Source organism: Marmota monax, unplaced genomic scaffold (assembly GCF_021218885.2).
Source record: "Marmota monax isolate L192 unplaced genomic scaffold, Marmota_monax_Labrador192_F-V1.1 WCK01_AAM20220418_F8-fsc00027, whole genome shotgun sequence".
In the NCBI taxonomy this organism is placed as follows: Eukaryota; Metazoa; Chordata; class Mammalia; order Rodentia; family Sciuridae; genus Marmota; species Marmota monax.
In genome coordinates this window covers 1,382,516-1,396,175 of record NW_026694617.1, presented here as the reverse complement: position 1 = coordinate 1,396,175, position 13,660 = coordinate 1,382,516, and the positions used below count along the sequence as shown (strand labels likewise).

The 13,660-nt window shown below is 36.4% G+C and overlaps 1 protein-coding gene across 1 annotated transcript in view; it reads left to right on the top strand.

The window, feature by feature from the left end:
• Thsd7a (thrombospondin type 1 domain containing 7A) overlaps window positions 1-13,660 on the top strand; it is a 403,918-nt gene that overhangs the window by 287,724 nt on the left and 102,534 nt on the right. Inside the window, exon 7 of the mRNA XM_046422471.2 lies at window positions 9,083-9,277. Within this exon, the coding sequence (XP_046278427.1) occupies window positions 9,083-9,277 (195 nt within the window). The remainder of the gene's footprint in view (window positions 1-9,082; window positions 9,278-13,660) is intronic.

Genomic DNA, 13,660 nt, shown 5'->3' with positions numbered 1-13,660 from the left:
ATTCAGTTCAGTGTAACAGCATCATGCCAACTCCAGGAGCAGATTGTTTTCCTTCTTGATTAGAAGAGGCTTGAGAAATTTTAATGACTGAAAACTATTGTGCACAGATATTTAACTTAGAGTTGCTAAAGTTCATCTAAACTATTTAGTCTATATAAAGAAAGGAAGAATATGAGATATCTCAGGGAAGAGACATCTTTGGGGGTAAAGCAAGAAATACTTATTCAAGGGAGAATGCCAGCTAGCTTGAGTAAGAAGCTCTTGGGGTAAAGCAAGGAATACACACTCAAGAGAAGATGTGGAACACTCTCAAGAAACAGCAACCCATCCATGTAGGATGTTAATGTTTATAAAGGGACAGTTGCTGGGAGCTGGACTAGAGGTAGAGCTAAGGTGGATTCACACAATTTGGTGCCAGTTTCTCCAGCTCTTGGGTCTCATGTTACTTTTTGCAGGCAAGGGCATGGATCAGGCATGTGGACCAAGGGTGCAGGCAGGCTAAGTACAGGGACTGGGTTGCTCAGAGGTGCTTGTTTTGCATTTCAAAGATTCATGGGTATTTTGTGCATCCCATCAGCTCGTAGGCATTTCTCTTTTTAGACTCCATCTTTCCTTTTTTCTATTCCCAATTTCTATCTAGAGGGAGAATGTAGGCCATCTGGAGAAGGAGAGATACTTTTGGGTGTCTCAAGCATTTATTTTAAAGGAAACTTGGTGATTTATTGGCTTGGGAAGGTAAGTGGAAATGACATCAGTCTGGTGATCACAAGATGGTTTATGGTAGTCTGGCAATTTTCAGGATCCTGAAGTTGATGTCATGTCCATTATCTGAACAATAGATAACATGGGGAAAGTAACCTACCTATAGGTTTTGTATCTCCCTTAGTTGGATCTATTCTAAAAATACCTGCATTAGTGGGCAAATTACTGATGCACAGGGCAATTTTAACAAGTGGGTGAATTTCCAGTAACTTTATGATTGAGGGAAGATTTGTAGTTTTCCTAGAAATTTGGAAATGACAGTCCCATTTCAGACCAGACTGATGAGATGAGCTAGGTTCAAAGGAGCTGGCTACAACAACAAACTAAGAAAACAGGGAAGAAACCATGCAACACACAAACATGAATTTTGAGGGTGGGACTGCTCTGCAACCCAAGGGTCACCTACACACTGGGCAGCGCTGGAAAAAAACGAGAGAGAGAGAGAGTGTACCTGGAACTCCCCTATTTATTGGGGAAAAGACATTCCATAGAATACTCCACCCATATAAGGCAAGGGATAAGGTTTCAAAAGTGGAGACTTGCTTGGTGATGTCTTGTGGTCAGCAGATTGATTGACATCTTGGCAAGTCACACCCATCTCGGGTGCTGTGTGGGATCTCAGGCAGATCCAGAAGAAAGGCACACTTGTGTCACACAGCCCAATTAACGTGCAAGGCCAGACCAGTCCCCTTATATGTTCAAAAGCACACAGCTCACACACACAGTCCATGAATGGCTCACGACATGATAGGTCTGTGAGAGAGAATTGAGCTCTACAGTGAAGGTATGAGGAATTTTATCACAAGACTTTTAAATTAGTTATATTTTTCTTGTCCTTCCTTTTGTTTCCTTTCCACCTATCTGGTATTACTTTTCTATCCCTTCTCACTTTTGATACATGTGAGTCAGTTCACTTTTTTTTTTTTTTTTTTTTTTTTTTTTTTTATTTTTTATTGTGGGTTGTTCAAAACATTACAAATTTCTTGACATATCATATTCCACACTTTGATTCTAGTGGGTTATGAACTCCCACCTTCACCCCATACACAGATTGCAGATTCACATCAGTTACACATCCAATGATTTACAAATTGCCATACTAGTGTCTGTTGTGCTCCGCTGCCTTTCCCATCATCCACCCTCCCCCCTCCCCACCTCTCCCCTCCCCTCCCCTCCTCTCTCTCTACCCCCTCCACTGTATAACCCTGAGGGTCTCCTTCCATTACCGTGCAATTTACCTTCTCTCTCCCTTTCCCTCCCACCTCTCATCCCTGTTAAATGTTAATCTTCTTCTCCTGTTCTTCGTCCCTACTATGTTCTTAGTTACTTTCCTTATATCAAAGAAGACATTTGGCATTTGTTTTTTAGGGATTGGCTAGCTTCACTTAGCATAATCTGCTCTAATGCCATCCATTTCCCTGTAAATTCTATGATTTTGTCATTTTTTAATGCAGAGTAATACTCCATTGTGTATAAATGCCACATTTTTTTTATCCATTCGTCTATTGAAGGGCATCTAGGTTGGTTCCACAGTCTTGCTATTGTGAACTGTGCTGCTATGAACATCGATGTAGCAGTGTCCCTGTAGCATGCTCTTTTTAGGTCTTTAGGGAATAGACCAAGAAGGGGAATAGCTGGGTCAAATGGTGGCTCCATTCCCAGCTTTCCAAGAACTCTCCATACTGCTTTCCAAATTGGCTGCACCAATCTGCAGTCCCACCAGCAATGTACAAGTGTACCCTTTTCCCCACATCCTCGCCAGCACTTGTTGTTGTTTGACTTCCTAATGGCTGCCAATCTTACTGGAGTGAGATGGTATCTTAGGGTGGTTTTGATTTGCATTTCTCTGACAGCTAGAGATGTTGAGCATTTTTTCATGTACTTGTTGATTGACTGTATGTCCTCCTCTGTGAAGTGTCTGTTCAGGTCCTTGGCCCATTTGTTGATTGGGTTGTTTGTTCTCTTATTGTCTAATTTTTTGAGTTCTTTGTATACTCTGGATATTAGGGCTCTATCTGAAGTGTGAGGAGTAAAGATTTGTTCCCAGGATGTAGGCTCCCTATTTACCTCTCTTATTGTTTCTTTTGCTGAGAAAAAACTTCTTAGTTTGAGTAAGTCCCATTTGTTGATTCTAGTTATTAACTTTTGTGCTATGGGTGTCCTATTGAGGAATTTGGAGCCCGACCCCACTGACTGTAGATCGTAGCCAACTTTTTCTTCTATCAGACGGCGCGTCTCTGATTTGATATCAAGTAGTCAGTTCACTTTTTAGTCACTGAAAATAAATGAAACAAGATTGGAATTTTCAGGCAGGCAAAAGTATGGTAGAAAAGGGCATAAAGTGCAGTATTAATTTCAGTTAAATGAAGTTAAGAAGATACTTTATTCCAAAATACATATGCTTTCAATTATTACCACAGAAGTATTACACACATAGATGATTCTTGTGACAGGAACTTAGAATCTGAGACAAATGAGCACAAATATACAGGCAGAGTTTTAATCAGGAAAAGGGGAGAAGGGATTCACCTACAGTTGAAGGAAACAGCCCTGACAGAGAGAATTCAAAACTACTCATGAACCAAAGAATGATCAAGAGCCTTTTATTGAATGGTGGGGGGCTGGAAGGGTCTGGAATTCTTATGGTAAAATTTTTAAGAAGCTCCTTTCCTGTGGAAGACTCTAGCAGATATTTCCTGGCATCCCCTGCACCTGGTGTTTATGGTTGATCTGGTTAAATATAAAGGGATAAAGAAGGATACAATTTATACATTGCAGAGTCTGAGAATAGGAAAAGACTTTTAGTAACAGATTAGGAATTGAGGCCCAAGAGTTCATTCACAATTTTGTTCCTCATTCTAGTCTGCGCTGTCTCAGCAAGCATGCATTAAAACATGTTCCATGTTTATAGCTTCACCGTTCACTGTAGCCACATTGTGGAACAAATGTATGTGTCCGTCAGCATAACTAGATAAAGACGAGGTGGTATATGTACACAATGGAGTTTTATTTTGTCATAAAGAAAAACAAAGTTATATTATTTGCATGAAAGTGGATGAAATTGTAGATCATTATGCTAAAGTAGATTCAGAAAGTCAAGAGTTGTCTGTTTCCTTCACATGTGGAAGCCAGAAAGAAAAAAGGAAAGAAAAAGGACCTCTTGAAAATAGAAGACCACTAGACTTAAGGAAGGGGACCTTGGAAAGGAAGAAGTGGGAGGGTGGGTGTACAAGGGAATGAAACATATCACATTGATGCATATATGAATATACCACAATGAATCCCTTTATTATGTAAAACTGTAATGTACCAATTTAAAAAAAAAATGTGCCATAACAGTTGACCTTAAATAGGAGCGTGAGTTATGGGTACCATGTTGAAACTGTGCAGAGTCTAAGCAAACTCTTTTTTCTGCCTAACCCCACATAAAATCCTTAACCAGGAAGGGAGGTAATGAATGTTATAAAAGAGTTGTTTGCTTAATGCCTTGTTTACTAAGTGAGCAATTATGGGTGCCTTAAATTTAATGAAATAAGAAAATGCAGAAATATGGTTGGGATTAGCTCTAAATTTTTATCTCTTATCTGCAAATTGTGGTTTTTGGCTATACTTTGTTATAATGGATTGTATCTCAACAAAAGAAGATGAAGGTCATATTAATTATTTTATCAAGTCTTGAATTAAGAAGTAGATATGCGAGGGAAAGGAAGAAAACTTTTTATCTCAGAGCCACCTGACTCATTTTATCAGGGTCTTGAAGAAATGAAGACATATATGGAAACTTGCGATGACAAATCAGAGAAAGGTGTCAGGGAAGAGATCATGGTGAATGAAAGAGTTTGAAGAAGGTGATGAAAAGGAAGAAAACCCTAAAAGCAATTGCATTCTTGGACTCTTGTTGATTAAAGATATTTGGAACTCAATAGGTTAATACATAGTTGGAAAAGAGGAAAGAGAAGGTGAAGCCGATAATGATTTTTGTATCATAAACTAGTTAAAAATGGTTTGTCTATTGGCTAGGATATGGGAAAAAAGGTACACTCATACGTTGCTGGTGGGACTGCAAATTGATGCAGCCAATATGGAAAGCAGTATGGAGATTCCTTAGAAATCTGGGAATGGAACCACCATTTGACCCAGCTATCCCTCACCTTGGACTATACCCAAAGGACTTAAAAACAGCACACTACAGGGACACAGCCACATCAATGTTTATAGCAGCACAATTCACAATAGCTAAACTGTGGAGCCAACCTGGATGCCCTTCAGTGAATGAATGGATAAAAAATTGTGGCATATATACACAATGGAATTTTACTCAGCAATAAAAGAGAATGAAATCATGGCATTTGCAGGTAAATGGATGGCGTTGGAGAAGATAATGCTAAGTGAAGTTAGCCAATCCCAAAAAAACAAATGCTTAATGTTTTCTCTGATATAAGGAGGCTGACTCATAGTGGGGTAGGGAGGGGGAGCATGGGAGGAATAGATGAATTCTAGATAAGGAAGAGGGGTGGGGGGAGGGAGGAGGCAGGAAATTAGCAAGGATGGTGGAATGTGATGGACATCATTATCCAAAGTACATTTTCAAAGACACGAATTGGGTGTCAACCTACTTTATATACAAATAGAGATATGAAAAAATTGTGGTATATATGTGTAATAAGAATTGTAATGCAAAAAAACCAACAAAGTACATGTATAAAGACATGAATTGGCATGAACACACTTTATATAGAAAGATATGAAAAATTGTGCTCTATATGTGTAATAAGACTTGTAATGCATTCCACTATTGTGTATTTAAAAAAATAAAATCAATTAAATAAAATTTAAAAAGCGTTTGTCAAAATAAAATTTGCATCAAAATTAAAGAAGGTATTTGAGATTATTAGAATAGGGAGAGACTGAACTCAAATTGGCAGAAACAAAAGGCAGGAACATTTTTAAGTTCCAGAGTGAGCTAATGGAAAAGTTCTGGAGAACATCACAGGGTAAGGTTTGATCAATGGGATATGTCAAGTACATTGAGTTATCCCTGAGTTTGCAAATACTTTTGGGTGATTAGGCCATCTGTGCTTGCAAATTGGAGCCCATGGAAGTTAGGCACCTCCCCTCCTACAGAGTCTGGAAAATCAGGACACTGTTCCCTTCAATGTTAACATTTCAAAGAGATGATTCTCAACCTTTCCTTGGGAAAGACAATTTCTGTGTACTATAAAACTAGCTGAAAGTTATGAGACAATTTATATCCATTTCAGTGAGGTAGAAATAATTTACAATTGCAAATGTTATCAAAGACATGCTCTAAGGTAAAGGAGGTCACAGCATAGTCACTAAGAAACCAGTCTAAGTTTAGTGGAACCAGGGGAATGTGAAGGACATCTTGATCAGATTCTAGTATACCAACAATTTGGAAAGATTTTTTTTGTTTGTTTGTTTGTTTTGTTTTTTGTTTGTTTTCAGAAAGCAATGTATATCCTGGGACTTCAGGTCCATTTTTTCCCCTTGTTATAGAGGGATTCCATGGCACTGAGGCAACCACGGCAGTCCACAGCACTCAGTCCTTGCAATTCTGAAGGAAAGATTTCAAACAAGTTGCACAGAGTTACAGCCAGGAGTTTATTGGAGAAGGTCAAAATAAGGACATACCACAAAGATACCAAGTGAACCATCTCTGGGGAGAACAACATAGCTCTTCAAGAGTCTGGGTTTTTAAGTTTTAGTCCCTTAATTCTTTAGGAATTTTCTCATATCCTCCTTTGTATTGATAAGTGGTTTATTGCCCTTTGTTTGTTTGTTTGTTTTTAATATAGCCTTCAGCAAATTTTCTTTGTGAAGGTCCATGATGATCTGGTCAGGAGAGGTAGTTTCCTTAAGAGGTTATTATTAATTATGGTTGAAGGAGGTTTGACATGCCAGTTTCTGTTTTCCTGATGTCTGTCTGCTTTGATAAAGTTTCCAAGTCCTGTGACTTACGGACTTGCTTTAATGTATATGTTTGTTGTCTTCTCCTATCTACCTTCGTGTGGCTGACTATCTACCCCAGCACACTTATCCATAAACGTTTACTGTAAAACTCCAAAGTGAAAATAAGTGGACCAAAGACATCATATATGAAGATACTGAATAAGACAAAATGCCTGGCAAGAGGGTTCTTGTATGCTAATGTGAGTAACAGTGTTTTAAACAGAGAAAATTTTAAAGTTTCAAAAGTGATATTCTACAGTATTGTAGGAGAGAGTAGAGCCCAACTCCAGCTGGGAAATTTAAGAAAGTCAAAGAAAATTCACAGAAAAATAAAACTTAGAACAAAAGGATGACTTAGCAAGAAGAGAGGAAAGAGTACATGCAAAATGATAGCATGAGAAGGCAGCCTGCCAGTTCATGGAAAAGCAAATAGCTTTCTGAGGATAGAATGTGGGAGAAACACGAGGCAAGGGCAGAAGCTTAGAATGCCCTGGTAAGGAACTTGGCCCACAGCTCATATGTGTGAAGAGACTATGATGTTCAGATTTGCATTTTAAAAACATACCCTTGAGGGTAGAATCAATGATGGGCTGGAGGAGAAATGTGGAACAACAGAGTGTTCAATGGTCTGAAAGACAACATGGATTCAAGATTAAACAAATCAGACTCATAACTTAGATATTACAGAGAGAATACACAAATCAAAAATGACTGGGAAATTTCCCATCGAAGATGAAGAATTAGCTTCTCTTCAAATGTGGAATGAAGAAACAGTTTTAAGCCTCAGTCCATGTGTCTGCTACTTTACTAAGCTGAGAGTGATTCTGGACCTACATACAGAGTTCAGATAAGATGGTTATATGAACATATTTCCAAGAAAGGTCCATGCAAATACAAGACTCCATTCTTTCCCCATCTTAATTTCTTTTTTAAACTTTTGTTGTTTAGTAAAGCAGTAAACATGTAAATAAAGACTCTATATCTATATAATTTTTAAGACAATTTCTAGATCATACAAAAGATACAATAACTCTCAGAGTTACTATAGAGTTATTGTCGAGTCTGGAAAGAGAAATCTAATTCTCAAATTACAATACTGAGGACTTTCTAAATAGCATGCATTTTATCTTGGCTCTGTGTCTGGTTTCTCTCTGCTATGAGTCTCCTTTCTGCTTACACCTGTTTCAGTTCCATTATATTGATGAGTATCGATTTTGTAGCAGAGATGCTTTGCACACAGTACTACAGTGATGGTTAAAATCCACCATAAAAACTATGCATTTCTATGATTAAAAATAAATCAAAATATCTCCAGAGGAATTTAGGGGATGCTGCTAAACAACACATCTGTGCCATGTGTTAAAATATGGTTAATTGTGTGATTAATGTATTACTTTTTCAATCTTAATCTTGAAACTAGAAAATCCTTTATAAACCATGGTTTAACTTTAATATTCATACAAAGTTTTCACACAGTTAATTCAATAAGCTTCATGTATATACTTTAACAAAAAAAGAAAAATTTATCCTCAGATCTCAATTCTCATTTTTTTTATTTCCATGGAAATCTTCATGAATTTTTAGCATAATTACTTTAAGCAGATGTTCAAGCCTCTTATTCTGATAATAGAAATGCAGTAGAAAAAAGTGATATTTTGGAAGGATTCATGAGTTTGGCAATGTTCATGAAAATAGACTAAACATGAAGAAATCTGAGGGTTGCTTTAAAGTTGTCAAAATAATTAATTTTATTAAAATAATGAATTATGAAAACATATTCTTAAAGTCACAATTATGAAGAGAATTAAATTGTTGGACATCATACCAACCTAAACATTTAAATCACATTTGATTTCATACAAATACATAAACCCAAGCATTTTCATTTTTATGTCTCAACTTCTTGCATCGTGTGTCACAAACAGTTTTAAGCAGATATGTCTCAGTTAAGCCTTCAAAGTAAAGTGTAAATTGTAAAATGTAGACAATGGTTTATTCGTTTAATTCTGCATCGTATATTTCATAGCAAATATATCTTTTTGCAGATTTAGTTAAACTGTCTAGAGCTTCCTGGGTAAAAAACCAAGCTATATAAATGCAAAGTAGTCTTTGAAATATTTATGTTGGTAAATGTATGCCAAAAAAGATAGTATATTTAATACACAAAGGTGTGTGCGAGGAGGAATCGAAATGTTTGTGATATCAGGATTAGATTCTAGCTAAGAAATTGTCTGCAGAGAGACTAAAAAGAAAAACAAGCTGTCCTGTCCTGTACCTGTACCAGTGGCAGAACTGAACCATCATAGTGTATTTAACAGTGATAGAATGTTGGGGATCATGTCTTTCCCAGGTGAAGAAGTGGACAGACAGCTTTGCAGAGATGCCATCTTCCCCATTCCTGTGGCCTGTGATGCCCCATGCCCAATGGACTGTGTGCTCAGCGCCTGGTCTACGTGGTCTTCCTGCTCACACACCTGCTCAGGAAAAACCACAGAAGGGAAACAGATACGAGCCCGGTCCATTCTGGCCTATGCAGGGGAAGAAGGTAAGTCTATCATCATCAGACAGGACTTAGTTTTGGAAATTTGCCTGCCTTTACTTTTTATAGCTGGCTAAGATGATAGTCTATGAAAATTAACTAACAGAAATCCAGTGATCCAAGGATATTTCTCATCTGCTAATGTGGTGGGCAGCTTGATTCTGTCCCCTCAAATTAATATTGAAAATGGATCTTTAATAAAGGAGGAAAGATGGTTCAAGTGAATTTATTTTGGTTTTTTTCCACTCACCTCATAATTCTGGTTCTTTCTATTCCTAAGATTTAAACCTGTGAAAAAGGTAAAAGTGACTTCCAAGTTCCAGTTGTTTCTGGGATTTTTCTCTATTTTAGTAGTAAGTTTTTCCCTTTGAAATTATATCCTACTCTTGAATGAAAGAATCATCTGTGTGCAATAAGAAATATTATTTTAAATCAACACCACCATGGCTACTGCTTGGCTGAGAATTACATGTACTTTCTACTATTCAGGCTTCTGAACATGGACTCTGAGATCAAAAGGTCTCATGTGTACTTTTGGTTCATTTTCAAAGTATCCTGCTTCTAAATCATTTCATCCTATTGGGTGAATAAAGCATGTTTGCTGCAGATTTACATCTCACTAGCAAGCTTTATTGCTGAGGAATACAAGGGTTTTGGTAATTGTCTCTCAAGATAATATCCAAATGTTAATTTGGCTTCAGTGTTTACTGGGTAATATAATGTCATACTTACTCCTGTCATTCTGGAAAATGACACAGGAATAAGGAACTAGAAGTAGATCAAGTTGTCTGACAGTAAGACATGTTCTTTCTCAAGAATATAGAGATGCTATTTAAATATTATCAAGTTAAATGACCCTTCTCTTTATCCACATTCAGCACTGACAAATAATGATTTCTATTTGTAGCAAGCATGTGTTTCTATGTATTTCTGAAAATGAATAATTTTGAAATAATTCTGTGGGATTTAGACCTTTTTTAATTTTTCCATTTATGGAGTACTTTAGTGAAACACCTGAATAGTATTGGTATTTAATCAAACTTGCTACCTGTGTATGTAACAACTATGCAAATATAACTCTGTTGGGCTTGCATATGAGTGTTTACATGAGTGAAAAATTTTCTTATTAAATAAAAGTCAGTCTATGGGAAAATTTAGAATTTCTTTGTAGGGTCCAAAAATATTTACCTGTTACTTAAATATAAACTTAACTGTTTGTGACAAAAAAAAGAATGCACTTATTAAAAATAGAAACTTTTGAAGAGAAAATTACATTCCTTGTGTTGTCAAATATTAACCCTAACCTCATATAGATTATATTCATACTTCAAAGTCTATCAGCTCAGATTATGCCTTGAGCTTCATTAAAATTAGATCTGTGGTCACCCTGTTTCCTATAAATCCATTATACTCTGCAGACACTTGCTGTGTGACTAGTAATGAGTGACTCTTCACCCTGAGTCACATGGCAAGGATTTTGCTATGCTTGCAAAAACTCACCAGATCATTATTTCTATAGACAAGCTTCACACTGAAAGGTCATGAAATGTTTTAAAGGCAGAAATTTATGATTGTGCTTTGATATGTATCATCCACTTAATTTGAAAGGGTGGGGCTTTGATAATTTTTAATTAAGTCTAGTAGCTGCATCATAATAAGCAAGTCATGCTGGGAAATTATAGATGGCTATGCAATAAATCATAGAGCATGAATTCAAAACATAATGCTTAATAGGAACTGCAGTGAAGACTGTAAATGGAAAATGTGCTGCCTTTTGTTAATAACATTTCTAAAAACTGATATAAACTGTTGAAATATTTCATGAAGAATTTATCTTTTAAAACATATTTACTTAATAACTATTACATGCTGAACACTGAATCACATTTTTCTCTTACTTAAAATAAACCTTTTATAATTCTGCATTATTTTTAAAATGATTTACAATTATATCTGTAAGAAGTTTTAAAATGTTTTCTGTTAGGTAATACTTCATAATTCTACAAAAGTTTAGTCTTTGTATTAAAGCTTTGTATGTGTCTTAAATTTTATTAAGTTTTATGTAAAAGCAAATTATTGTGATAATTTTTAAAAATATATCACAGTAGAAAAATTATATATGAAATGTTTAGATAAGAAATTATATGATTTTTTAGTGAAATAACCCATAGGACAAGTCCCTTTGCAAAGTATATCTGGATTTACAAAATAAATGCTACAAACTAGCCTTTTTTTATTTATCTCTGTCAGAACAGTATCATTAAACATTATACTGAAAATTAGATGATATCTTACAATTATTAAGGATAGATTGATTTGTGCTGCAGTAACAGATAGTACAGAAGTTTAGAACTTTAAAGAAGGAAGGTTTACTTATTTCTTCTTCAAGGGAATTTAGCTACAGTTCTGGATTAATTCTCCAGGGCAGTTTGTCCTTCAAAAGATGTCTCAGCATTATACTATCATATGACGTCCTATTTCCATAATTCCCAAAAGAAGAACGTGCTTGGAGAGTCTATTGATTTAAACACAGAAGAAACTAAATTTTTCCATCTAGAAATGATTTTCATCATTTCTCACTTTTTTTGGCTAAAATGAGTCATATAACTTAACTTCAAGGGGGTTATAGAGAATATAGTGCTAGTATGTGCTTGACAAAGAGGAATGCAGCTACTGGTCTTACCCATGATTTACTCAGTCTTCTTATTGTATATATGTATTTATATCTGTATCCATAGATATATAGTAAAATTCTATTCCATATGGTCCCAATTTAGTAGATAAAACAGGTCTCTTTCTTTCTCTTAAAAAAATTATAGAATAATTGAATGGCACTCCTTTTCACCTCATTTCCTTTCCTTCCATTTCTTTCTAGACCCTCTTCCTTCCTGGACAATTCTATCCAAAAGGCCATTAGGTGGAATCAAGCAGTTGGGCATCTGTGCCAGAAGGTGTGGGGTCAGCAGTGGTCCCAAGTGGGTTGTTAGAACCCAACCTGAGTGAGAAGAGCATCCAGAGAAGGAGGGGTGTCCTGGCATGGAATTTCAGAGTCACTGAATAGTGTAAAGGGCAGAAAGAATCACATAGGTTGTATGAGAAGGTGGAAGCAGAGGCCAGTACAGGATGTCAGAGCACAAGCAGAACAAAGATGGACTCTCAGTATCCATGAAGGCAGCCAGCCCAGTGTGGAGTGGCAGAACCAGGCTGGGTTGTGGAGGGTTTCTAGAATATGAAGTAGCCTGAGGCAGGGTGTCAGAAAAGGGCACAGTGACAAAGATACCCTGTTGGGGCAAATATGTTAAGAGAGAAAATTAAATTAAACCCTGAGGTATTGTTTGGGGATTGGAAGTTATCAATGTAATTTTATGGTGTTTATTTTAATTTACTGGGTGTTTTTAATTAGTCATGACAGTAGAAACCATTTTTATGTAGTTATACAAGCCTGGAATACATCTTACTCTAGTTAGGACTTCATTCTTGTGGATGTACATGGTGGTGGGCTTCACTGTGATGTTTTCATTTATGTACATAGGAAAATTATGTCATATTCATTCCACTGATTTTCCTTTCCTATCCCTTCTTCTTTCCCTCCATTCCCCATTGTCTAATCTACTGAACTTCTATCCCTGAATCCCTTATTGTGGGTTAGCTTACACATATCAGAGAGAACATGTGATCTTTGGCTTTGGGGGATTGGCATATTTCACTTAGCATGATAGTCTCAAGATCTATCCATTTACTGGCAAATGTCATGAAGTTATTCTTTATGGCTGTTGTATATATATATATATACCACATTTTCTTTATCCATTCATCTGTTAAAGGGCACCTAGGTTGGTTCTATAGCTTAGCTATTGTGAATTGAACTGTTATAAACATTGATGTGGCTGTGTCACTATAGTATGCTTATTTTAAGTCCTTTAGGTATATATTGAGAAGTGGGATAACTGGGTTAAATCGTGGGTCCATTCCTAGTTTTCTGAGGAATCTCCATACTGCCTTCCAGAGTAGATGCACCAATTTTCAGTCCCACCAGCAACATATCAGTGTACCTTTTCCCCCACATCCTTGCCAACATTTATTGTTACTTGTACTCTTGATGATTGCCATTCTGACTGGAGTATGATGAAATCTCAAGTGTAGTTTTAACTTGCATTTGTTTAATTTCTAGAAATGATGAACCTTTTTTCTAACATTTGTTGGCCATTCATATTTCTTCTTCCATGAAGTGTCTTTTCAATTCTTTTGCTCATTTATTGATTGGGTCATTTGTTTTGGGGGGTGTTAAGTTTAAATCCATATGTAGTAGAATGAAATTTAATCCCTATCTCTCACCCTGAACAAAACTCAAAGTGGATCAGGGGCCTAGGTATTTGACCAAAAACCCTG